The following is a 26,792-nucleotide window of genomic DNA, read 5'->3' as shown; positions in this document are numbered from 1 at the left end:
TGCTGTCCCCAGAAAGGGCTCAGAAACAAAAATTCATGCATTTCATGGGTTTTGGGGGGTTTTTTTGTGATGTAAGGGGCCAGCTGCACATTACCTGAATTAAAGTGATGAGAGGTTCATGGGCACCACTCCTGGTTGGCAGCTCAAAGCAGCAGCTGGTTGCTGGTTACTGATAAAGCTCTGAAAAATAAAGCATGAACAGGAGCAAAATTCTCCATCATCTGGATGAGCATGCAGGGAAGCTCCACCACCAGAACCTTGAAGAAAGATCACAGAACCAGAGAATGTGAGGGGTTGGGAGGGACCTCTGGAGATCACCTTGTCCAGGGCAGGCTGATCCAGAGCAGGTGGAACAGGATGGTGTCCAGGTGCTGGATTCTGCACTTTGGCCACAACAACCCCATGGGGAGCTCCAGGCTGGGCACAGAGTGGCAGAAAGGGACCTGGGAGTCTGGATTGCCAGGAAGCTGAACAGGAGCCAGCAGTGTGCCCAGGTGGCCAAGAAGGCCAATGGCATCCTGGGCTGGATCAGGAACAGCGTGGCCAGCAGGTCCAGGGAAGGGATTCTGCCCCTGTGCTCAGCTCTGGTGAGGCCACAGCTTGAGTCCTGTGTCCAGTTCTGGGCCCCTCAGCTCAGGAAGGAGATTGAGGTGCTGGAGCAGGTCCAGAGAAGAGCAAGGAGGCTGTGAAGGGATCCAGCAGAATTCCTGTGAGGAAGGGCTGAGGGAGCTGGGGGTGTTGAGGCTGGAGAAGAGGAGGCTCAGGGGAGACCTCATCACTCTCTACAACTCCCTGAAAGGAGGTTGGAGCCAGGGGGGGGTTGGGCTCTTTTCCCAGGCAACTCTCAGCAAGACAAGAGGGCAGGGTCTCAAGTTGTGCCAGGGGAGGTTTAGGTTGGAGATTAGAAAGAATTTCTTTAGGGAGAGGGTGATCAGCCATTGGAATGGGCTGCCCAGGGAAGTAGTGGATTCTCCATGTCTGGAGATATTTCAAAAGAGCCTGGATGTGGCACTCAGTGCCATGGACTGGGAACTGCAGCAGGAGTGGATCAAGGGTTGGACTTGATGATCTCTGAGGTCCCTTCCAACCCAGCCAATTCTATGATTCTATGATTTATTATTATTATTATTTTTATTTAGGAAACTATTATTCAGAACAGCACAGCCACACTCACAGCTTCACAAAGTTCATCCCATCAAGGAAAAAACAAATATTTCCAAACCTCGTGGTTAATCTTCTGTAAAAACCAGGGCAGGAGAGCAAACCTTGTCAGACTAATTCCGGGCTGCCAGGTTAGGAGGAAAACATTTTCCTGGGACTGTTTTCCAAAGCCTCTTCCCAGGCAAGCTGCCAGCAGAGTTCTACTAAAATAGTTGCAACTATTCCATTGCAGGTGTTTTGGAACAAGTATCAAAGCAACCAGGCTCGATTTAAATAAAAGAGGGATGGTTCTCTGAGGATCTGATCCTTTGGAAAGCCTCTTCCTTCCATGAAAAATAAATTTTAGAAGGTTTCTTGCAGTGCCCCTAAAATTAACTTCTAAATCAGAGGCTTAAAGCAGCAAAGTGCTAAGAGTTGAAGGAAACTAATAATAAATAAAAAAAATTCTGTTTTCCTTGTCCTGGTTAAGAATATTTTAGAAGATAATTTCAGGTTTTCTTCTGATGTTATCCAGAAATTAACCAGAATTCCTGAGGTTTGCCAGAAATCATCATTCCCAGCCCAAAGAGGAGCTGTGGGATGGGGATTCCTGGAACCACCACAACCTCCAGCTCCAAACCACTCCAGTTCCCTCTCCTCTCTCCATGGTTTTCAGACTCCTGCCCACACAAGAACCTCAGGAGCTTCCTCCTCAGTCACCCACACAACGTGGAAAATGCAAAAAGTTGGGGATTTGGGATGGAAATCCCAAGGGGACCACGAGTGTCTGTGGGGCATTGATTGGGAAGGAAGAGTTTTCAGGGTGAGCTACGGAAAAAAAGAGCTCAGAGGTTCCCAGTGAGAGGTTTGAGAGGGATGGGAGGGGTTCAAGGGAAGATCCTGCTACAAATATTTACATATTTACATATTTAAATTATTCAAAGCACCATGAAAATTGATAAGGCAGCATCACAGAGTGTTTAGAGATCAGCCGGCCCAACTTTGGACCAACATTATAATTACTAAACCACATCCTTAAGGACCAGGTCTCAACATCCCCTCCAGGGATGGTGACTCCATCATCACATCCAAGAAAAAAAATTAAAAAAAATAGAATTTTATAGATTATTTTTTCTGCACTCACCAGAAAGCACTCTGGAAATTCCAACCTGAGGAACATTTTTTTGGTGGGTTTTTTTTTTTTCCCCCATTTGAGGTTTGAAATTATACACTCAAGTCCACAAAGCTGAACTCCTGCAGCCCTGCGTGTGCCAGCAGGAAAACACCCAGGAATTCTGTAGGGTGGTCACTTCTGGCATCTATCTTGTCTGTTCCTCCCCAAAGGAGGGTTTCAGGTGGGACCTCTTTACTCCTTTTCTCCTTCTGGAGGGCAAAATGTTCCTCAGAGCTGAGCAGTGTCCTTGGCTCTACACACCCCACAAAACCTGTCCTGGTTTGGGCCAGGATAAAGGGGATTTTCTGTCTGGTACTTTTGCTTTCAGCTCAGTCTCTTGTAAGGAGCTGCACTTGCTGAAATGAACAGCAAGGTTCTCAGTCAGTGGCTGCTCTGGGACTGATAACTCTGGGTGTTTAGAGTTCCAGCTGGGAATGGGCTGCAGAACCAGGGACACTGCTCAGCTCTGAGGAACATTTTGCCCTCCAGAAGGAGAAAAGGAGTAAAGAGGTCCCACCTGAAACCCTCCTGTGGGGAGGAAGGGACAAGAGAGATGCCAGAACTGACCAAACAGAGTATTCCATCCCATACACCTCATACTCAGGATAAATTGGAGGCATCACAGGGTCAAACCCCTTCCTGCTTCCCCTTCTTCCCCTCTCCCTGTTTGCTTCAGCATCCTGGGAGGATTCCATCCCTTCCTCTGCCTGTGCTCCTGATCCATCCCAGCCTGAATCTCTGTGTTCCTGCCTCCAGCTCCCAACTGCTGCTGACCCCAGGATTCCAGCCTGGACTTCCCCAGGGCTGCCCTGCAGCCTCGGGGGTGACGTGAGAGTTATTGGGGGGAAGGGGGGAGGAACCTGGGATCAATTTTCCTGTATATTTGTATAGATTTAGTCATTTTTCCTATTTCTCATTCCTGTTTCATTAAAGTTGTGTAGTTTAGTTTCCAACCCATCAGTCTCTCTCCCTTATTCTCTCTCCTTTATCAGGGAGGGGGATTAATAGGGGGCATCTTGTAATTTGGTTTAATTACTGGGTCAGTGTTAAACCCTGACAATCCCATCAATAATGTGAGTAAAACCAGAGATACTCAGCTTCTGCTCCATCTATAAAAAAACCAGGATAACTCCAACCTGTGGGAGCTGCTGGAATATGTGTTAGGAAAAGGGATTTCCCTCCAAAGCCCATGGCAAGCAGCTGACAGTCCAAATAAAATATTCAGTGTATCAGTGGCACGTTTCATTCTTTGCCTGCACCAACCTGGTGTGCACAAACAGACACAGGAAGTGCTAAAATAAAATGTTCCCATAGAGCTGAGATTTCCTTAAATCCATCTCGCTGAGGGAGAGGGGATTTGAGAACTTTCAGGGTCTCTGAGATCATCAGCATAAAGTTCTCCTGCTTGGAACTTCCAAACTCTTTGAAAATAAAAAAGTGTTGGTTGGTTTTTTTTTTTTTCTTTTTCTTTTTTTTCCTTTTCCTTTTTTCTTCTTTCTCTCCTTCTTCTTCTTTCTCTCCTTCTTCTTCTTTCTCTCCTTCTTCTTCTTTCTCTCCTTCTTCTTCTTTCTCTCCTTCTTCTTTCTCTCTCTCCTTCTTTCTCTCTTCTTCTTCTCTCTCTCTTCTTTCTCTCTTCTTCTTCTCTCTCTTCTCTCTCTTCTTCTTCTTCCTCCTTTTTCCTCCTTCTTCCTCCTCCTCCTTCTTCTTCTTCCTCCTCCTCCTTCTTCTTCCTCCTTCTTCTTCTTCCTCCTCCTCCTTCCTCCTTCTCCTTCTTCTTCTTCTCCTTCTCCTTCCTCCTTCTCCTTCTCCTTCCTCCTTCTCCTTCTCCTTCCTCCTTCTCCTTCCTCCTTCTCCTTCTCCTTCCTCCTTCTCCTTCCTCCTTCTTCCTCTCCTTCCTCCTTCTTCCTCTCCTTCCTCCTTCTTCCTCTCCTTCCTCCTTCTTCCTCTCCTTCCTCCTTCTTCCTCTCCTTCCTCCTTCTTCCTCTCCTTCCTCCTTCTTCCTCTCCTTCCTCCTTCTTCCTCTCCTTCCTCCTTCTTCCTCTCCTTCCTCCTTCTCCTTCTCCTTTCTTCTTTTTTTTCTTTTTTTTAATGTGAATTTTTTATTATGTGAAATTTAGAAAAGCAATTTACTTTAAGAAACAGGTCAAACTCACCAAGCCTTTTCCCCCCAGCAATACTGTGTGAGCTGATGGGCACAACTCTGTGAAACTCCTTTTAAATTCTCCTTTACTTTCACCTCTTTGATGCAATCCTGTTTCCAGAAGTTGTCTCTATGTCTCTGGGACCTTGCATCCAGATCAAAAACAATATTCCTGAGCAGAACCCAAACTGCTCATTTTTTTCCCCACTTTTTGCTGAAGTAACAAAACCAATCACCTAAAAAAAATAAAATAAATATATATATATATATATAATTTAAATTGTTGTCAGTGCTTTGCAGCAAAACCTGGAGCATTTTCTTTCAAGGCAGAATTACCAAAATGAAATTCATCCCACCTGGAGAAGAGCAGCTGATAAATAAGTGAGAGTCAAACTAAAGAAGAAGCTGTAATTATTTATTAGGGACATAAATACCACACAGTTATTTAACCAAAATAAATCAAATCCCAGACACACAGGGAACTTACACTGGCCATGATTTATGACAGGATTCTTGTATTTCTGAGACTTTCACACCCAAGCCTCAGAATCCCTTTTAACCCTTCTACCTTTTGCTGCACAGAAACCCTGAAGCTTCTTGCCACACGTGAAGCTACCCCAGCCACAAGGCATCCTGGTGTTCCACAGAAAATGACCCAAAAAAGATTAAAAAACCCAAAAAAAAAGGGAAAAAGCAGGTGGAGGTGTGCCATCAAACAATAAATCCCCAAAAGAACTGTGAAGTGTAATTCTAAGAATGTCACACAAGAGGTAGAATTAAGATTCTTGCATTCAGACACCCACAGTTGGTTTGCAGAAAGACTTAAGGAAACCTAAAATGATTAATGATTAAAAATATAAGCAAATATTGACTTTTTTCTCTTTTTTTTTTTTTGGGCCTCCTGAATTATCAACTCACAAAATCCTCCTTTCAGCAGCAGGGTAAAATCTGCTACTTTGAGTAAATGAGTTTGAGCAACAAACAAGTAAAAGGTCCAGCAAACAGTATATTAAAATATAGACACTATTCATCTTTGTACAACCCTCATAAAAAATAAAAAGGAAACTTATTTCTCCCCCCCATCTATATCAGAATTAGCCCAATTCTGTGAAAAAAATATGCTTGTTAAGTTCTAACTGTGCATCAGCAGGTTTTAAAGTGGTTGCATTTTAAAGAGTAAAATAAAAAGCAAAGCAATCTTTGTCTGGCAATGATTTTCACTCTGATTTAACAAGCTTTTTATACACCATAGGTAAAGATTTTCCTTTTTAGAGATCCTCTGGCAAAGAAGCAAAGAGGATTTAGTGAGCTGGTTAGGCCACACCTCGAGTACTGTGTCCAGTTCTGGGCCCCTCAGTTTAAGAAGGATGTAGAGGTCCTGGAACAGGTCCAAAGGAGGGCAACCAGGCTGGTGAAGGGACTCGAGCACAGACCCTATGAGGAGAGGCTGAGGGAGCTGGGGCTGTTCAGCCTGAAGAAGAGGAGGCTCAGGGGAGACCTCATTGCTGTCTACAACTACCTGAAAGGAGGCTGTAGCGAGGTGGGAACTGGACTCTTTTCACAGACGACCTTCAACAAGACAAGAGGACACAGTCTTAAGTTGTGCCAGGGGAGGTTTAGGTTAGATATTAGAAAGAATTTCTTCACAGAGAGGGTGATTAGGCTATGGAATGGACTGCCCGGAGAGGTGGTAGATTCTCCATCCCTGGAGACATTTAAAAAAAGACTGGATGTGGCACTCAGTGCCATGGTCTAGCAACTGCTCCGGTGGGTCAAGGGTTGGACTTGATGATCTCTGAGGTCCCTTCCAACCCGGCTAATTCTATGATTCTATGATTCTATTTATAGCTCCAGTTCCTCAGAGTCTTTTAAAAGTTCCTCCTAACCTGATAAGTTTTTATTCTCACACAGTAAATACATTAAATGCAATTTTTTTTCTTTTTTTTTGCACCTTTGGTTATAGTATTGCTACCAAAGAATAAGAAGGAACCTTCCACTCCCTGTAACTGCTGAAATTGTTTGGCAAAGGTATTAATAAAAGTGAAACAAATAAAAAAGAACAAGGAAAAAAAACATAAATTAAAATGAACAAGAAAAATCAGGCCAAAAAATAACCCCAAACCAACCAACAAAGCAATATCTACATAAAATGTGATTTTTTTAATATAATATTCTACAAAACAAATAACTGCTGGTGCTTAAAATGGCCAAAGAGCACAGGAAACACACCAAGGACTTCCTACAGTTAAGGCTGTATTTCCATGGAAGCAAATCAGGATAAAAAAAGGTGGAAAATTTCTCAGAAAGACACAAATCCAGCCAATTTCTGCAGTAAATCCATTCCTCAACTTGAAAAGCAAGCAAAAAAATCATCCCAGTTATTCCAAGTAGTGAGAAACCTTACACAAAAGGTTGGGAACACATCCATCCTTCTGGAGTTTCTTGATAATCAATGCTCAAGGTGAACTCCTAAGGGGATTACCTGACTTGGTAGAGCAGAAAAAGCAAGAAAAAGACCCAAAAAATCTGTTGAAGTTGCTTGCTTCAATGGGAGCAGGACAATACCCACCCCTTCTGAAGCCTCATTGCAAATGCAGCTGTTTAAAAAGAAGAATAAAGGTGAAGAATAAAGGTTGATTGCTCTTAAATTCAGTGCTGTGGGGGATCCCCTGATCCTGGGAGACAGGATGGGAGAGCTGGGTGAGCTGCAGAGCTGGAAACTCCTTGGTTTCATAAGGAATGTTTTAAAATAGAACCAAAACAACAACAAAACCCAAACAAAACCAGCAAAAAAAACAAAATCAGCAAAAAAAACCCCAAACCAACAAAAAACCCCAACAAAAAGCAACCAAAACCACCAACAAAAAACCCAACAAAAAACAAAAAAAACCTCAAGAAAAAAAACCCCGACAAAAAAAACCCCGACAAAAAAAAAACCAACAAACCCCAACAAACCCCAACAAACCCCAACAAACCCCAACAAACCCCAACAAACCCCAACAAACCCCAACAAAAAACACCAACAAAAAACACCAACAAAAACACCAACAAAAAACACCAACAAAAACACCAACAAAAAACACCAACAAAAACACCAACAAAAAACACCAACAAAAACACCAACAAAAACACCAACAAAAACACCAACAAAAAACCAACAAAAACCAACAAAACAACAAAAACCAACAAAAAACCAACAACAAAAACAAAAAAAAACAAAAAACAACCGAAAACCAAACAAAACCAACAACAACAAAAAAAACCAAAAAAACCCAAAAAACAACCAAAAAACCCAACAAAAAACCCCAAGAAAAACAACAAAAAACCCAACCAAAAAACAAGAAAAAACCCAACCAAAAAAACCCAACCAAAAAAAAACCCAACACAAAAAAACCCAACACAAAAAAACCCAACACAAAAAAACCCAACACAAAAAAACCCAACACAAAAAAACCCAACACAAAAAAACCCAACACAAAAAAACCCAACACAAAAAACCAAAAAAACCACAACCAAAAAAACCACAACCAAAAAAACCACAACCAAAAAAACCACAACCAAAAAAACCCCACCAGCACCTACAGAAGACTGTGGCTCTACAGCAGAACTGTACAACTCAATTTGATATTAAGATCATGCCCACTGTCACAGCAATAGAGACACAAAGAACAAAAAAAAAAAACCCCAAGCCTCACTGCTCTGGGTGGCTCTGGTTTGACATCACTGCTGCCAAGTAGGGGGAGGAGGGTAGAAAAATCAGCTTTTAAAGCAGGTAAATGTAGCTTTAAAAAATATATCTGTGTAGGCTTAAGGTCTCTTTGTTGCATAATCTTGAAAGAATTTTAAACAAAAAGCACACACACACACAAAAAATCCCCAAAAAACCCCACACAACCCTCAGCTTCCTACAGCATTAGAGCCAGGAAATATTATAAATTAAATTGTGTATCTGAGAATACCACACCAGGGAAAGCTGAATGCTGTCACCTGCAGGAGAGCCAACTTAGAACCAAAGAGCTCCATGGAGTTTCCCATGAGTACTCCTTGCCTTTTGTCACTTTTTTTTTTTTTAAGTCTAGAAAAAATAAGTTTAAGTTCTTTGTTCTCTTCCCTTTCAGTTGAGAGGGTGGAGATCTCAACCCAAGAAGGAAAACTGCATCACCTTGAAGTGCTTCCCAAACCCTCTTCCTTATGATTATAGCATCCCAGGCTGGGAGGACAAGGACTCTGCCAGAAATCTCACAGCTGAATCCTGACAGCTCACAAGGAGCCAGTGGGATGGAGGGAAACACATTTTAAGGAGAAAAAGATCCCTGACCCCACAGGCTCACGTGTTTCTGGGCACAGGAGACACAGAGGGGAGTGATGCTGCCCACTGGGTGCAGGGTTTTGTCTGGCTTGGTGTTTCCTTCCTTCTTGTAGCTCCCCCTTTTCCTTCTTTGCTTCCCGGAAAAGAATGGGAGAAAAAATAATTAATTTTAGGAAGTTGTGATCATGGTCAGTTCTGGAGAAGTACAGAGGAAAGCCAGGAGGTTTTTAAGAAGATTTTGGAGGATCTGCACACATCCCTGAAAAAAAAAAAGTACCTCAGCAAAGCCTCCCACTCACAGCATCCCCATCTTCTACTGTTTACTTATTTCAATAGAGATACAAAGAACAAAAAAAAAAAACTCCAAACCTCACTGCTCTGGGTGGCTCTGGTTTGACATCACTGCTGCCAAGCAGGGGGAGGAGGGTAGAAAAATCAGCTTTTAAAGCAGGTAAATGTAGCTTTAAAAAATATATCTGTAGGCTTAAGGTCTCTTTGTTGCATAATCTTGAAAGAATTTTAAACAACAAAAACCACACACACACACACACAAAATCCCCCAAAAAAACCCCACACAACCCTCAGCTTCCTACAGCATTAGAGCCAGGAAATATTATAAATTAAATTGTGTATCTGAGAATACCACACCAGGGAAAGCTGAATGCTGTCACCTGCAGGAGAGCAAACTTAGAACCAAAGAGCTCCATGAAGTTTCCCATGAGTACTCCTTGCCTTTTGTCACTTTTTTTTTTTTTTTAAGTCTAGAAAAAATAAGTTTAAGTTCTTTGTTCTCTTCCCTTTCAGTTGAGAGGGTGGAGATCTCAACCCAAGAAGGAAAACTGCATCACCTTGAAGTGCTTCCCAAACCCTCTTCCTTATGATTATAGCATCCCAGGCTGGGAGGACAAGGACTCTGCCAGAAATCTCACAGCTGAATCCTGACAGCTCACAAGGAGCCAGTGGGATAGAGGGAAACACATTTTAAGGAGAAAAAGATCCCTGACCCCACAGGCTCACGTGTTTCTGGGCACAGGAGACACAGAGGGGAGTGATGCTGCCCACTGGGTGCAGGGTTTTGTCTGGCTTGGTGTTTCCTTCCTTCTTGTAGCTCCCCCTCTTCCTTCTTTGCTTCCCCGAAAAGAATGGGAGAAAAAATAAATAATTTTAGGAAGTTGTGATCATGGTCAGTTCTGGAGAAGTACAGAGGAAAGCCAGGAGGTTTTTAAGAAGATTTTGGAGGATCTGCACACATCCCTGAAAAAAAAAAAGTACCTCAGCAAAGCCTCCCACTCACAGCATCCCCATCTTCTACTGTTTGCTTATTTCAAAGAGAAAAGGTACCAGAAACAAGAAAAGACACATTTTGGAGACAGGAAAACCACTTTACAAGCTGTAAGGCAAATTATTTCCAAACTGTCTGCATCCAGGTACAGACAAAAGATTAGCAGTGATGGTAAACATCAAGAGCAAAGAATATTTCAGTCTGAAAAGACAAAAAAAAAATTAGGAGTAGTTTGGGAACTCATGGTTTTACACTCCTGAAAAGTCCCCAGCAAAACAAACCTCCTGAACACAGACAGCTTCCTTGTAAACTGTTCTAGTAAAATAATAAGTTAATACCAATCCCTTAGTTTTAGTTTGTATAGATACCATCAAACTAAACTAAAATGCCACTGGGAGTCCTGTAGAGCAGAAGAGGCCCTGAAAGAAAAAACAATTCTTACTCTGATGCTGTCCTCTCTTCTGAGAATCAGAATACTGAACCACCAGAAGCCTCCTTTTAGTTATTTACAAATCCTAAACCTGTGCTGTATTGGACAAGCAGCTTGGGATTTTAAAATACTCAAGATTCACCAGCAACTATCAAAGCATACACCTGATAATAACCTAGACCTGAGAAGGAACTTTAAGTGTCCCATTTTCTCAAACTGGATTCACTGCTGCCATGACCCAGTTGAAAGTCTGCTGCCTTGTTCACCTCATTCAAAAGTTTCAACTGCATGAATCAAAAGAAAACCAAAAAAAAAAAAAAAGAAAAACTGAAGCTCAACAAAGTTGGGGGGTGGGGAGCAAAGAGGAAGGAATAAATTAAATTTTCCCTGATGGCTCCACAAATGGAGAAGGGTGTGGATTTCAGAAATCAAACCCCAAACCAAAACACTTCTCTGGTTTAAGTGTGACCTAAATCATAACCTAATATCCACTGGTCAGTAAATTCTGAATATTAGTCCCTAAACCAGAAGCATTCTACTTAGGCTTATTCATACCAAGAATCTCAGTGCAATACTTACAGAATTTGTGCATTGTTGCCAAATGAAACACTAAGTAGAAGAAAAAAATAAATTACTGTCATGGAGCTGCTTCAACTCCAGGTGTTTTACAAAACCCAGTGCTTCTCCCCCTGAAATATAAAAAGGGTGTGTAACAACCCAGGAAAACTGAAGCATCCTGAAAGGACTTTTGCCTTTATAGCTCTAACACTGTCTGTAATGAAATAACTTAAAGAAACAGGCACCAAATCATTTTGATATGAAGCCCCAGAGTATTTGTGAAGAAAACATGAGCAAGGCAAAATGAAATATGAGTGCATGCTGGTGGCATTTGTAGGGCATGACAAGGGACATCTGATCCTGACACATTTGACCTGTGGTGACTCCCCACAGCTCCAGTGCTTTACACTTTGTTAAAGAGCCCGTGCTGGGGTGTGCAAGAAGGCTACAAGTGTGCAAGAACACTCACAGCACATGGTAATGGTCAGCTGGAGCCACACAGCCACACTGTAACCCTTTTAAAATGCATTTTCTTTAAACTGCAACCGAAAGCAAGAATTGAGCCTGTTTACCAGTTTTGAAAACTGAGGCTGTTAAAGGCACATTACTCATATCATGAACTAATAAAGCCCAAGTTCTGTCACAGGAATAATTAACTCACAACACAATAAGGACCCACTAAACATTCACCACTACAAAACAACCCTGCAGGACTACAGGTGTTCTGTGAACACACAAGATGATCAAGATTTTCAGAGCCTGATTTTCTGTCAACACAGTGATCATGAAAAAGAAAAGCACTCAGTAACTGCAGTACTGGAGACTCCACTTCCTAAAGCACAGAGTTAACTAAAAAACCAGAAATTTAACCTCCTTCAGTGAGCCTGTGCAAATATATTGCAAATATATTGCAAAACCACTTAAATAATTATCTCCACTATTTGTTATTTAGGCTAAGGCTGAAAATATTCATCTGAATTCACTCTTCTATGGGAAAAAAGAAAAAACCCACTCATCTTGCTATAATAAGATTCTGATTTCTATTGACTCTTGGTTTAAACTTTTTAGTCAGTGGATTACAATGAGGCTTCTCTAAGTTTTTCCTATAGAAGTTATGTAGCTTGTGCCTCATGACAGATAACAATGATACTTGTGAGATTTACAGCTGCTCTAGAAGCATCCACAGACCCAGAACTACAGAACATTTGGAACATTTTGCAAGTACATATATATGGAAACAATTAGACATCTACCCACCAGGTGTCAGATTCAACATGGAACATAAAAATCTTCATTATTGTGTTTCAGACTTTGCTTATATCCCATAATTTAATTCCCTCTTCAGGTAAGAACTGCTCTCCAAAGCCATTCATTAATTTACTGATACTTATGAGTTGGTTTTTAGCACATGTTAAGAGATCACCTAACAGTAACACAGCTGTTAAAGCATTAAAATACTTTTAAATGCCTTAAGAACAAAACTTGAATTACTCATTCTTTTCTATTTTTTCACCCTAAACATTCACACCAACACAAAACACTTCTGATTGTCTAAGCCACAGTATGGAGAGACTAATTAACAGCAGCTCAATATATTAAATAGTCCATGCAAAAAATTAATCAGGTAAACAGCTTTGGTAACCTAGTATATAGTTAGCTTTGTGTAAATACTTTGCAAACATCCCTTCTCCTCAAAAAAAAAAACAAACCTCTATATACCACCTGTGTATTTATATAATATATATATTTCCTGAGTAAATCCTTAAATCTGATTATTTGGAAGATTTGGCAAAATATCCAACTTTCTAGTACTAAAATAGACTTTTAAATAAACATTCAATAAACATATTAAAATAAATATGGAATGTTCCTGAAAACTATAGTACTGTGAGTTTATATTAATAAAAAACAATATTTTTAATTAAGTGCATACTATGCTCTATAGCTTTTTTTTTTAACCCACTGAGGAATCAATAATTCTAATTTCTAATCCTGAGTGACCATTTTCTATCACCTGCTAACATGCACTTCAGTGCAATACTTACTGCAAATCTACAGACTTCTGGGGTTTTGGGTTGGTTTTTTTTTTTCTTTAGATGCACAATTTTCAATGGACTATGCTCTAGAAAAGCTCAATTTACACTGGTTTAGCTGGAAACTGGATTGGCAGCACAACTGCTGAAGCAGCTCAGGCAATCAACATGAAACACTGATTATTCTTGTCAAACTGTTAGAGATAACCTGAACAACCTGACTCCCTGTCATCAAAATAATACAGGAGTGTGCATTGCTCTGTACAGTGATGAGATGCAAACTGATTACTGATTACCTTGGCACTAAAAGGAAATATCTAATGGTGCAAAAAAACCCCTGAACATTTAGGAAGTATCTTTCAAATTGATTTTTTTTTTCAAGTATGCTAAATTGTATCACTAACAAAAAAAAAAAATTAATTTACACCATGCTCTGGTTTCTCAGCCCATGGTTTGACTTGACAGATGATCCAGAGCTCTGGATAAAAACACACAAGGAAATGCTCAGCTAGTGTTTAGTTCCCCTTAACAATAAAATTGTTATGCAGCAGACATTGCAATCCCAGCAATATTAAAATTGCATTAACACAATTACAAGATGTGTCTCTCAACACCCACATCGCAGTAGCAGAACTGCAGCACTCATCACTTAGATCAACCCTTTTCCTTTTTGATAACCCATCAAAAACCCCTTCCATGGCACCATGCAGGGTACTCTGCCCTTCCCCCATCCTCCTGCCTCCCTTTTATCATTATTCTTATTTTCTGCTCTTATTCCAGAATCCTCAAGGCTTCCGCAGATTATTCTTTTTTGCTTCCTTTGTTTTCATGTTCCAAGCTGTTTTTTTCTTGTGTGCTTGTGTCTGGAGGACAAAGGCCTTGTAATGTCTTTTCAAAAGCTTCTTGTTTTACTGCAGTGGGTTTTGGCAAAGTCATCTGCAAAGCACACCACAAAGCAGTGCGAGCCCTGCGTGTGGAAGCAGCCAACTCCCTGATGGCAGCTGCCAGAGCCAGGACATCTGCAAGAGAAAAACATGGGACAGGTTAAATTAATATAAAAGCACAGTAATATTAATGTAAATATAAAAAAAACCCTGTTTATTTGTTCAACCTATCATAGAATCATAGAATTGGCTGGGTTGGAAGGGACCTCAGAGATCATCAAGTCCAACCCTTGATCCACTACCACTGCAGTTCCCAGCCCATGGCACTGAGTGCCACATCCAGTCTCTTTTGAAATATCTCCAGACACAGAGAATCCACTACTTCCCTGGGCAGCCCATTCCAATGCCTGATCACCCTCTCCAGAAAGAAATTCTTTCTCATCTCCAACCTAAACCTCCCCTGGCACAACTTGAGACCCTGCCCTCTTGTCTTGCTGAGAGTTGCCTGGGAAAAGAGCCCAACCCCCCCCTGGCTCCAACCTCCTTTCAGGGAGTTGGAGAGAGTGATGAGGTCTCCCCTGAGCCTCCTCTTCTCCAGCCTCAACACCCCCAGCTCCCTCAGCCCTTCCTCACAGCACTTGTGCTGGATCCCTTCACAGCCTCCTTGCTCTTCTCTGGACCTGCTCCAGCACCTCAATCTCCTTCCTGAGCTGAGGGGCCCAGAACTGGACACAGGACTCAAGCTGTGGCCTCCCCAGGGCTGAGCACAGGGGCAGAATCCCTTCCCTGGACCTGCTAGCCACGCTGTTCCTGAGCCAGCCCAGGATGCCATTGGCCTTCTTGGCCACCTGGGCACACTGCTGGCTCATGTTCAGCTTCCTGGCAATCCAAGCTCCCAGGTCCCTCTCTGTCTGGCTGCTCTCCAACCACTCTGTCCCCAGCCTGGAGCTCCCCATGGGGTTGTTGTGGCCAAAGTGCAGGGCTATCACCAGCACAAAAAGCCTACACAGCAAACAGCTCATGTTGTTCTCTGTCCTGCACTGGTTTGAATTCCATCAGGGAGCAAATGGCAGCTCCAACACCTCACAGTAACAGCAACCAGAATTATGCCTAAAATTCAGTGGCATCATGCCTGTGTTATAATAATTAATCCCCTTTAATAATGTTATATACAATGATATTACAAAGTATGATCACTAAGGGACCTGCTCAGTTCCAGACACATGAGCTCAATGCAGAATTTTTTTTCCTTTTTTTGTCTTAATTTCAGGAGCACTGACACCCACCCAGCCTCAGCACCAGCCTTTGGATAAATCATCACCACCAGCAGAACTCAAAGAAACCTGTATTTCACAGCAGCAAATGGACTAAAACCTGGAGTCCTGAATCCAGTTCTGGAGTCCCCAACACCAGAAGGACACAGAGCTCCTGGAAGGTGTCCAGAGCAGAGCCACTCAAATGCTCAGAGGGCTGAGCACCTCCCTGGGAAGCCAAGCTGAGGGATTGGGGTTGTTCAGCCTGGAGAAGAGGAGGCTCCCAGGTGAGCTCAGAGCAACCTTCCAATATCTGAAGGGGCTCCAAGAAAGCTGGGGGAGGGCTTTGGACACAGGGGGGTAGGGAGAGGACAAGGGAAATGGGTTAAAACTTGGAGAGGGGAGATTGAGGTTGGACATGAGGAAGAAATTCTTTAATTTGAGGGTAGTGAGACCCTGGAACAGGTTGCCCAAGGAAGTTGTGGCTGCCCCATCCCTGGAAATGTTGAAGGTTGGATGGGGCTTGGGGCAACCTGGGCTGGTGGGAGGTGTCCCTGCCCATGCAATGGGTTGGAACCAGATGATCTTTAAGGTCCCTTCCAACTCAAACCACTCTGTGATTCTGTGATTACACCTATGTGTAGACCCTCAGCAGCAGATGCAGACCCTGCACTGCAGAATCTCTTCCTGAGATCTCATCTAAATCTCTCCTCTACCAACTTAAATCCCTTTTCCTATTTTTCCTTCAGAAAAAAAAAAAAAAGTCCCTCTCCAACTTTTTTAAAAACAAGAATATTTTTTTATTTTGGAAAAGTACTTATTGTTACCTGCTTAACTTCACTGAACAGTTTTTATAGTTCTCTTTTAGTCAAGAGGAAAATGTTTCAAAGTGTTTAAACTAGTAAAAACAGAAGAGAAAAAAAAATCTGTAATTTTTAAACAGACTTAAAATAGTAAGAGGTTTGGATTTACAACTTTTTTCTTTTTCTTTGCCAAAATTGCAGTAATTGTGTATTTCAAATTTGCATCTTTCAAAAGGCAGAATTTCACACATATATCTTTGAAAAAGCTTTTAGAAGTGGAGGCATGGAAAGCAGGTACCTTTGTCATTATTAAACCGTGGTGCTCCTTGTCTCTGGGGGTTTGCAGCATTAATGATCTCATCCTTACGCCTCGCCTGTGTCACACGGATGGCTTCCAAGTGCTGTTCCAAAGTTCTGGATATGTTACTGTGCACAGGAGTACCATGAAGCTGTTCCATTTTTCCTATTAATGTGAGTACCTGCCAGACACATGGCAAACACCAGAGCTGCTCAGTAGAAATCTTCATTAAACAACCAGAAAAAAAAAAAAAAGAAATAACAAAAAGCGAACAAACGAGCAGAAAAAACAGCAAAAAAAAAAATTAAATAAAAAGGAAATGCAGGAATTACAGCTCAAAAAAATAAAATTTACCCTGGTTTGTTCTCGTAATTGGTCAACAATCAAACGATCAACTCTGGAAGGGTTGGGAGGGAGTCTGGAGACAGGAGTGGTGTTTGAGCTGGAAATTCGCTTCCCTGGGAAGTTTCTTGCCAGGTCAGCCTCAGTCTGGAGGGGAAATAAAGAGCCCAGAATAGTGTCTGAAATGAGTACAATCTAAAAACCTGAATTTTTGAGGTATGGAGAGATTTCTAATAGAAATAAACCAGTAATGTACTTCCTGTCTTTATTTCTGATGTTTCCCAAAAACTGTTTCCAAAGATCAAGCTAGAGGTACAACAGCTGCTGTAAGAATAAGAATATTCCTCTAAATCAGCTCATTCTCAGCTTTTAGACCCAAAGCTGTAGGATTTTATTGTAAGCAATCCCAGACCCAAATGAAATGCTTGTATGGGATCCTAGGAATTTAACCTGGCTGCTCCTCACTGCATCTTTCAAATGTCACAGATTAATGCAAACAACAGCTACAGGTGATCACACCAGCAGAAGCTGTCTCTGAAATTCATGTGGAATAAAAAAGGAAATCAGTTTATTCCCTTTGTTGCATCTCAGAAGCTTAAAAAGAATTCAGGGGAAAAAAAATAGATGGAAAAAAGGTCATGAACTCACACAGACACCAGGTATTTAAGAATTATAACAAGCAATTTGCAGTACTAATCCAATTGCACACTTAATACTGTAGGAAATTCCAAACAGAATTCATAGATTTATTTTTTTTTTAAGTAAGAGATCCTTGGAAAAATGAAATTTATAAAAGGAAGCAGGTAAGCTCAGTGTCACTGAGAACTCCAATGCAGTTGCAGTGAGACCTGAAAGGGTTGAGTGATCAGATAAAGCAGAATTAAATGTAAGTCCTGCTGGGATTGAAGAATTCACATAGGGAGAGAATATAAAAAATGTGAAAACAGCAGAAAAAAAAGTCCAATCCTACATGCAGGTGAGCCATGAATACACTGGAAAGCTGCACAAAAAGCAGACAAAAAAAAAAACCCCAAAACAAAACAGATCCATCTCACCAACCTCTGCAATATGAACATTTAGAGCATTAAGGCACATAAAATATCAGTACTTTAAACACTACCTGTGGCAAGGGAGGAACCTGCTGTGTCATCATATATGGCTGATGGTTCTAAAATGGTAACAAGGACCTACAGAATTAACAACACCTAACTAATCATCTTTTATTGACCATATAAGGGAAAAACATCCAAGCTAATGATAATTCAGTATTTTGGTCACTGACAGCAATGTAGCAAAAGTTGTAGGTTAATAGAGAGAAATGTGCAAGCAGCCTGATCTGGGGGGAATGTGTCTTAGAAACCACACATCATTTAAAACCAGAGAGCCCAATCACTCCCAGCATGATATTCACACAATATTATGTATACATACTGGATGATGCTTGATATATTTAAAACTAACACCACTGTAACAGAATTCTCACCTCCTCAGGAGTAACAGCCTCTACTCTTTGTTTCCTGCAATCCCCAGCTTTGCTAGAAAGTTACACCCAGCTGTGTTTTACCTTTTTTCTCTCTTTCTCCAGAGCTCTCCACTGTTCATAACACTCCTCCAGTCGGCTGTGAAGCTCATTAGCAGGTCCATTTCTGTTTCTTGGAGGTCTGTACCTGTTAAATGGTGGTGGGAAGGCAAAGCAGGGAGCAGCAATTTCCCCACAAAAGAGGTCACTGAGGAAGGGATTAAAGTGACTCAAATCATCGTAGTGAAAAAGATCGACGAGTTCTGAGAATGGGAATGGTGAGGGAGGGAAATTGAAATTATTTCCTGATGAAAAGAGGTGGTGGTTGAATGGAGGAAAGCTGGGATTTTGTTTAAAATCAGACATCAGGGGGAAAGAAGGACGAAAAGGAGGACTGATGAAATCTGACACACCACCACCACCACTCTGCTCGTGGCTTTTTCGGAAGGTGCTGAACTGCTGGCGGTTTGGGGTTGTGTGCCCAAAATGAGGAATCCAGCTCCTCCTGCCTCTTCTGTCATCTTTATTTCCATTTCCTTGGGTTGGTTTTTTTGGATATCTGTGGTATTTTTCAGGATCTTCACTCTGCTGCATTAACCAGTCAGCTGGAAAGTTAATGGGGAGTTTATGGTGGTGTCCTTCCTTATTAGCCAGGGAATCGTGTTGTGATCTTCCAGTGGGTTTCACCTGCTTCTGATTTTCTGAGAGGAAATTAGAAATTCCCAGATGATTGGAAATTCCATTGGGTATTTGTAACCTTCCATCTCTCCGTGAAGGAGAGATCTGTGAGTAGTAAGAAGATTGTGTTACAGACTGATGGGTGGGAGAACCATTGGACATGGTGGAAACTCCTGAGGATGACTGTGGACTTGTTATTCCTTGCTTTCCATACGTGAGATCCAAGGGATTTGGAATTTTCCCATCCAGCCACATCTGTCTGTGGTAAAACGGATAATTCCCATTTTGCATAACACTTTTTAAGGATAAATCATACTCAGGAACTTTGTGAGAGCATTCTTTAGGATGAATATGGACTTTACATTCAGTATTATTAAAAGCATCCCCCAAAATAAAGCTATGATGACCATTTTGCATATGGGTTTCCTCTGGTTTTCTGCTTGTCCCTCCAGAAAAATTATTTTCTCTTTTTGGTTGATTGAAAAAATAAAGAGATGGATGAAGAGATGAGGGAAGTCTCTGAGGAGCTGTGAAGCTTTCCTGTCTCTTAGAAAACTGCTGGCTGTCCTGGGACACTTTATCCCAGGAATCATCAAGAGGCTGATTGGAAAGATCAGGGGAATACTTAGCTTCTTCTTGAGCATTATTTTTCATAACCTTGCCTCTTGCTCTTTCAGCTTTCCAATACTCTTTCTGAATGCTGATGCCTTCTTTTGTTCTGTTTTGAGAAGAAAAAGTGCTAAAACTGGGACTAATTTTTTCATAGTCTCCATTTAACCTCACGTGGTCATAAGTGCCCAAGTGCTGGTTATAATCTACATTTTGAAATGAAAACCCTTCTTGGAGAATTGCATTATTATTATTATTTTGCAAAGAGGAATGTTCAGGGTAACTGTTCTTCAGGATATTGTCAGGCTGAGTGCAAGGGCCAGATGGAGAAAGCCAAGATTCTATGAAATGAAGATCTTCCAAACCTCTGTGTAACATCTCCACGTCGTGGGACTTTTCCTGGTAGCAGTTCTGTGTGCCCAAAAGGTCTGAAAAATCCTTATTTTCAACAGAATGCTTGGATGAGAGCCCTGAGAATTCACCATTGCTTCCAAGATCAGGTGCCCACAGAGGTGGGAACAATTTTGAAAGAGAATTCCTGTAACAAGGTTTAAAAAAAAAACTCCTGTAATGATGTGAAACATTCCTCATATTAAACAACTTCACACCTTGCATTCCCCTCCAACTCAGCCCATTCCATGATTCTGTGATTATATCCAAGCACATTTCCCCTTAATTCTTGGCTGAATTATGGAACATTTCCCTTCTCCAAAATATAAGGGGAAGGAAAAAAATATTCCCACTGCAGCTGAGTAAAGACTGTTGTGAAATCTGACTACCAATACTGATCTGTTATGTTTTAAACACACATACTCAGAACTGCAGAGTTTAATTTGGATTTATTAATTTTTTTTTAATAAAAATCAATCTGGACTTGTTAAAATCAGATTATTTTTTCCCCAAAAATCCTGTAAGTTGATGGAAGATTTTAGGAAATTTTCATTTTTAAGTGAAGTAAAGAAAAACACTTCTACATTTCACAGGGATTTATGAGACCTTACTCAGCTCTGTGAAATAACTGAAAATGTGAATCTTACCTGTATGACAAAAAACCCAACATTATGCAACATATAAGAACATTCAAACCAAACTCACCAATCTGTAACTGCTTCTGGCTTGCTTGGCTCCTCTAAAATGCTTGACACTAGCCCAAACATATCAGGACCATTGCCAGAATAAGATAGATTTATTGGTGCCCTGAAAATAAAATAAAAACTTAATAAAAATCTTTCTTTTGCATCAAAAGAAGAGGCAAAATTAAAAGAAAAGCAATAAACCTGCTAAGTGTTCTGAATTTAATGAATTTTCAGCACAAATATATAGAAATCTCTTTATGCATTCAGTAATTCTACAGCCTAAAGAAAGTAGAGTATTTTTTCTCACTTCTTCCTTCTCCAGAGATTTCTCTCTGTTACATGCAGACAGGAGCAGTGAAAGATTTTCCTCTCTTTTCAATCAACATAATTATTTTACAGATATTTCTTCAAATCTTGACAGGCTCCTTTAGAAGGTAAATATGATCTTCTCAAAACCTGGAGGATTCTAATTTATCTACCTGCATAATTCAAGAACTATTTTTATCTCAGAAGATGAATACCTTAAGTTTTACTTAAGTCAAACCACTTTTTAGTCCCCTTTTAGAAAGGAGTTGGTTCCAACTTTGGTATTTCTCAGGAATATTTTAAAAAGGCATTGTCCTGGTTTGGGCCAGGATAAAGGTGATTTTCTGTCTTGTACTTTTGCTTTTAGCTCAGTCTCTTGTAAGGAGCTGCACTTGCTGAAATTAACAGCAAGTTTCTCAGTGTGTGCTTCTAGGATTGATAACACTTGATGTTTATAGTTACTGCTAGAGACTGGTGTGCAGAGCCAAGGACACTGCTCAGCTCTGAGGAAAGCTTTTACCCTCCAGGAGGATAAAGAGGTCCCACCTGTGCCCTCCTTTGGGGAGGAACAGACAAGATAGATGCCAGAATTGACCAAACAGAGTATTCCATCCCATACACCTCATACTCAGGATAAATTTGAGGGATCACAAGGGCCAAGCCAGATTTCCAGATTTCCTGATTTCCTGCTTCCCTTCCTTCACCCAGCATCCTGGGAGGATTCCATCCCTTCCTCTGCCTGTGCTCCTGATCCATCCCAGCCTGAATCTGTGTGTTCCTGCCTCCAGCTCCCAACTGCTGCTGACCCCAGGATTCCAGCCTGGACTTTCCCAGGGCTGCCCTGCAGCCTCGGGGGTGACGTGAGAGTTATTGGGGGAAAGGGGGGAGGAACCTGGGATCAATTTTCCTGTCTATTTGTATAGATTTAGTCATTTTTCCTATTTATCATTCCTGTTTCATTAAAGCTGTGTAGTTTAGTTCCCAGCCCATCAGTCTCTCTCCCTTATTCTCTCCCCTTTCTTTATCAAGGAGGAGAGATAGATTAATAGAGAGCAGCTGTTACTCGGTTTAATTGCTGGGCCAGTGTTAAACAGTGACAGGCATTGAACCACCACTGCTCTTACAGAAGCTCAACTTTTATCTTTTACTTCAGGTGCAAAACAAAACCTTTACTGAGCTCTCAGTAATGACACCCACCTCTTACTCAGAAGTTCATTAAAACATGACACTGTTAAGATCTCCTCCCCTCTAAGATGCATTATTTTGCTTCAATAAAATTCACTCCTCATCCTCTTCTCATTCAGCTGATTTGTTTCTGTCTCCCTCAAGATCTTTTGGTCTTCCCTGCTTGTCCAAACAATTACATCATCTGCTGCTGCTGCTACATAACTGCTCCTGCTGGTTTTGCAGATGTGATTCTGCCCCTGTACTCAGCCCTGGTGAGGCCACAGCTTGAGTCCTGTGTCCAGTTCTGGGCCCCTCAGTTAAGGAAGGATATCAAGGTCCTGGAGCAGATCCAAAGGAGGCAACTGGGCTGGTGAAGGGACTCAAGCACAGACCCTATGAGGAGAGGCTGAGGGAGCTGGGGGTGTTCAAGCTGGAGAAGAGGAGGCTCAGGGGAGACCTCATCACTCTCTCCAACTCCCTGAAAGGAGGTTGGAGCCAGGGGAGGGTTGGGCTCTTTTCCCAGGCAACTCTCAGCAAGACAAGAGGGCAGGGTCTCAAGTTGTGCCAGGGGAGGTTTAGGTTGGATATTAGAAAGAATTTCTTTCTGGAGAGGGTGATCAGGCATTGGAATGGGCTGCCCAGGGAAGTAGTGGATTCTCCGTGTCTGGAGATATTTCAAAAGAGCCTGGATGTGGCACTGAGTGCCATGGGCTGGGAACTGCAGCAGTAGTGGATCAAGGGTTGGACTTGATGATCTCTGAGATCCCTTCCAACCCAGCCAATTCTATGATTCTGTGATTAACAAAACTACAAACCCTGGGCTAAACTATTAAAACAATCAACTTGTGAATGTCTCACCACAAAGAAAATTAGCTGCTAATGCCTCCCTGGCTTTTCCAGCCTTGCTACATTTTGTCTTCTACCAACTTACGACCACTCATTTGCTCTACATAATTTTGTTTAGGAAATACACAAGTGCAGAGATTCCTGAAAATGTTATTTGAATGCAGGGCTGTAACTAACACTTGGTAACCAGACCTTTTCCATGTCTTTGTCAATTTTTATATTTTCTTTTTTCCTAAAGGAGGCCTATTTATTTCCAATTCCTATAACCAACTGGAGATCACAGATGCCCTTCTGTCTCAAGCCAGTGCTGTTCACTGCCAGCCACCTGAAAACCCTTGGTAATGTAATATATTAGGAAACAACTTGTATCATAAAATCCTTTGGTGTTAAGATGGCAAGAGGGAAGTGGGGAAGCTAATATGAAATATTTATATATTTCCTATATTTCCTTATATTTCTTAGGCTGGAATAGAGCCTTACATTTTCCATTCCTGTACACAAGCTGTAAAATTACCAATGTGAAAGGCAGAACCAATTTTTTCAGTAGGTATTTTCTAGTTTCCAGACTGTGAAATACTCATTCCCTGTTCCTCACAGTCCTTGTGTCATTCATGAGTTTATAGAAATCATTCCTCTGCAGAGCTGACTTATAAAAAACTGAAGTATTTATTTCCAGTAACATGGAAGCTTTCAACCCCCTGTTCAGCTTCATTGTCCTTCTCTGTAACTTCAATAATTTTACAACATGATTAAGACAGGATAATCAAAGGTATTTGCAATAGACCAGACCTGGGCAGAGTGGATTTAAAATAAAAATGCTTCATGACTCAAGTAACAAAGACCTTTTGCACTCATTCAGCATCTAAAGCTGCAAAACTTCATTTTGTTTTAGTAGAAAAACCAAACTTGAGTGCATTATCCCTAAGGGCACAGTAGGACAGCAGCCTGGCACATCTTCAAGAGTAGCTGTATGGATATTGATGCTTTCAGCAGCAGAAACACCACTTACTCCCCACCTGTGTCTAAAACTCTCTGCACTGTTCATGTTCCAGGAATTCTCTGTTGTCAAACAGGATCATTATGAGCTATGAGTACAGAGAAAAGAGACTCACAGAAGGAGAGTGATGGGTTTTTTAGTTAGGAGTTTAATTCCATATTAAACTCAGTTCAGTTCAGTTTCAGTTCTGCATTTCATGCCCTAAATACAGTATCCTTTCCAAGTCTAAAAATGTTTTTACATGTAAACACACACCCTACCTTTTTTTTTTTTCCCCACAGTCTCTATGATTAATATTACACCCCAAAGAATATTTACTGAGCTTCTATAGATCCTATAAATTCCTAAAAGGTTCTGGGACCCCATTTGTTCTGCTCCATTCCAGACCACCACCAGAAGATTACACTAAGAATCTCATACCTTTTCTTTGTGCAGTCTGGAAATGAAGTTTTTGAGCCAATATCCTCTCCACATGCTGCCCACTCACTGAACAAACGGGAAGACTCAAGGGCAGGGGGTGTGGTTGTAATTGCTCCTAATAATGGGGAAAATAATTGAGTGTCCATTTTTTGGTGTCTTGATATTTACCTGTGTTGAAAAGAAAAGAAATGTTTAATGTTAGAAGGTGAGGTGAATGAGCAGTAAGAGCAATAAAGCAAATTCTTCTTGTTATGTCTTGATCTAAATAATTTTTTCAGGAAAATGACAGCTCTGACAAAAAAGATACAAAGACTTTTCTCCTCCTCTGCTTTAGAGTAGTCCAAAGCTGACAAAGATATGCTGCTATTTCTTAAAAATAAGTGAATAAAACTACTTACTCTACAGTAAGAGGAATTCTCTACAGATTTCACATTGTAGGTGTTTGTGTGCCACCTTCACAAGCTCAGAATCTTCTAGCCTATGTGACTGGAAATTCTCATGTCACAGGCAAACAAACCCCACCTGAGAAGATAAAGGGAAGAGAAATTATCCCTGGAAAGACAAAATATTCCAGCAGAGCCCAAACTACTCAGGGAATGACATCTGTAAGTTTCACAAAGGAAAATGTGGGTAAGGAAAGTATCTGCCTTTAAGTACTGGTCCAGAAAAGACAAATATACATAAATTATTTATTCAAATAATAAATAATAGGAGATTGAAGTGACATGGGGAGCTGTACTTCATGGGGTATGTCATCTAGGAACAAAATTTGTGAAGGACAAAAGTTTAAGTAGATATAAAAAAAACTACTTTGAGTTGGGAGGGACCTCTGGGGTCAGGTAGCCTGATTTCCTGCTAAGAACAGACCCAGTTAGATCAGGTCACTCAGAAACTTGGCCAGTTGAGTTTTGAGATCCCACCACCTCCTCTCTGGGCAGTTTTTTCTCATAACAAAACAGTTTAGGTCTGGTTTGGCTTGTTTCTTAAAACAAGGTATTGAAAATAACCTGGACCACGTTCTCTCACACACCCACAAGGTCCCTTTCTCGTCTCCAGGCTGATCAGACCCAGCTCTTTCTGCCTCTTTCTTGGACACTCCATTCTCCAGGAGAAACTCTGGAAGTCTCTGCAGGACTCACTCCAGTGCCCTTCTTGTACTGGGGAGCCCCAGACTGGGCACAGATCTGGCTGGGGTCTTACAGGAGCAGAACAGAAAGGATCAGAGCAGCCCCCACACCACAGCTCAGTGTAGGGGTGGCTTTGCTGCAGACTGACATCCAACTTGAGCACCAGGACTCTTGATTCTTGCCAATTAACTTTTGCAAGTTTTTATTCCAAAAGTAAAAACCTCAAGCATTCCCAAAATAAAACCATTCCTGATAGAAAACTGAATTAGCTGCCCTTTAATTCTCAGAAAACACTCAAGATGGAGTACTTGTGGGTCTGAAAATAACATTTGGGAGCCTCTAGAAAAAAAGAAAAGTCACCCAAAAAAACTGAAATCAATAAAACCTCACAACAAAAAAAAAAATCCAAGCTTCCCAAAAGCTCAGACCTATCAGCTGCTCCAAGAGGCCATTGGATCAGATGCAGTCTGGAGCCATCTGTAGCATCCAGCCTCATTCTTTATGCTTCCCTGAGGCCAGTAACTAAAAACATTTTCCTAATAAGAATATTTAACAGCATCTGTTCCCCCCCCAAATCCAGAAGCCTTTATGAGTGAACTTAGGTTCTTACAAGCACAAAGAAAACCACCACCATATGAGTTGAAAACAATCTATTGAGGGAATTTCCTATTTTCAAAACACACTGCACTGAAGGTGAGGATTTTCCATCTTTTTCAGTAATTCAATTCATCTTCCTGACACAATTCCTGAATTTCTTTGGTGTTCTGGGCAAAAAAAAAGGGTCAGGAAACCAACTGGAAGTATAAACTTTTGTTTTGGGGGGGGGGGGGGAGAAGAAGGAATTGCTTCCTTACACATATTAGCATATTTAATTTTCATCTCTCAAAGGGAGTATTAATTTGCCATCATACTATCTATTAATTATGGACAGCAATGCCTGGGAGAATGGAGAGAAGCTGCAGATCAAACAATGGAAGTTCTAACATATTTACACATAATTAAGATCCCTTCCAAGGCCACAAGAGGATCTGGGAATGTTTGGCTGTCCCCAGCTTCACTTGGGTGTGTTAATCAAAAAGTTTATGTGATGCAGGTCTCTCCTCCAGCAAACTCCTTCTGTTAAGCAACTTGTCCATCTTTCCAAGTCTCTTATTACTAAAAGACAGAGGATTCAGTGCTAGAATGTTAATAAACAGGAATTTAAAAAGAAGCTGCTGGTGGATGTCCTGTGTGCAAGCTGGCAGCAAGAAAACTTTTGAATTTAGTGCAAAAAAACCCATATTTCTCTTGCTCTAACATGCTCAGTTCTGGATACCTGGCTGCTGAGGAGGAAAAGCCAAAATTTTTTTAGGACTATGAGGATAAAACTAACTTCTGTCACATTGCTCATTGTAAATACAG

The 26,792-nt window shown here is 41.2% G+C and overlaps 1 protein-coding gene across 5 annotated transcripts in view; it reads right to left on the bottom strand.

The window, feature by feature from the left end:
• Nucleotides 1-13,535: 13,535 nt before the first annotated feature.
• LOC103529030 (meiosis-specific coiled-coil domain-containing protein MEIOC) overlaps nt 13,536-26,792 on the bottom strand; it is a 28,292-nt gene continuing 15,035 nt past the window's right edge. For all 5 annotated transcript variants that reach the window (XM_030445308.1, XM_030445306.1, XM_030445307.1 and 2 more), the window contains 7 exons: nt 24,663-24,786; nt 24,265-24,432; nt 20,548-20,649; nt 18,211-19,990; nt 16,659-16,793; nt 16,305-16,485; nt 13,536-14,085 (listed from right to left, as the gene is read on the bottom strand). In XM_030445308.1, the coding sequence (XP_030301168.1) occupies nt 13,868-14,085; nt 16,305-16,485; nt 16,659-16,793; nt 18,211-19,990; nt 20,548-20,649; nt 24,265-24,410 (2,562 nt within the window). In that variant the 5' untranslated portion in view covers nt 24,411-24,432; nt 24,663-24,786 and the 3' untranslated portion in view covers nt 13,536-13,867. The remainder of the gene's footprint in view (nt 14,086-16,304; nt 16,486-16,658; nt 16,794-18,210; nt 19,991-20,547; nt 20,650-24,264; nt 24,433-24,662; nt 24,787-26,792) is intronic.

This window comes from Calypte anna, chromosome 2, assembly GCF_003957555.1.
Source record: "Calypte anna isolate BGI_N300 chromosome 2, bCalAnn1_v1.p, whole genome shotgun sequence".
Lineage (NCBI taxonomy): Eukaryota > Metazoa > Chordata > Aves > Apodiformes > Trochilidae > Calypte > Calypte anna.
The sequence above is the reverse complement of the archived record's forward strand: the minus strand, read 5'-3'. Positions and strand labels throughout refer to the sequence as shown.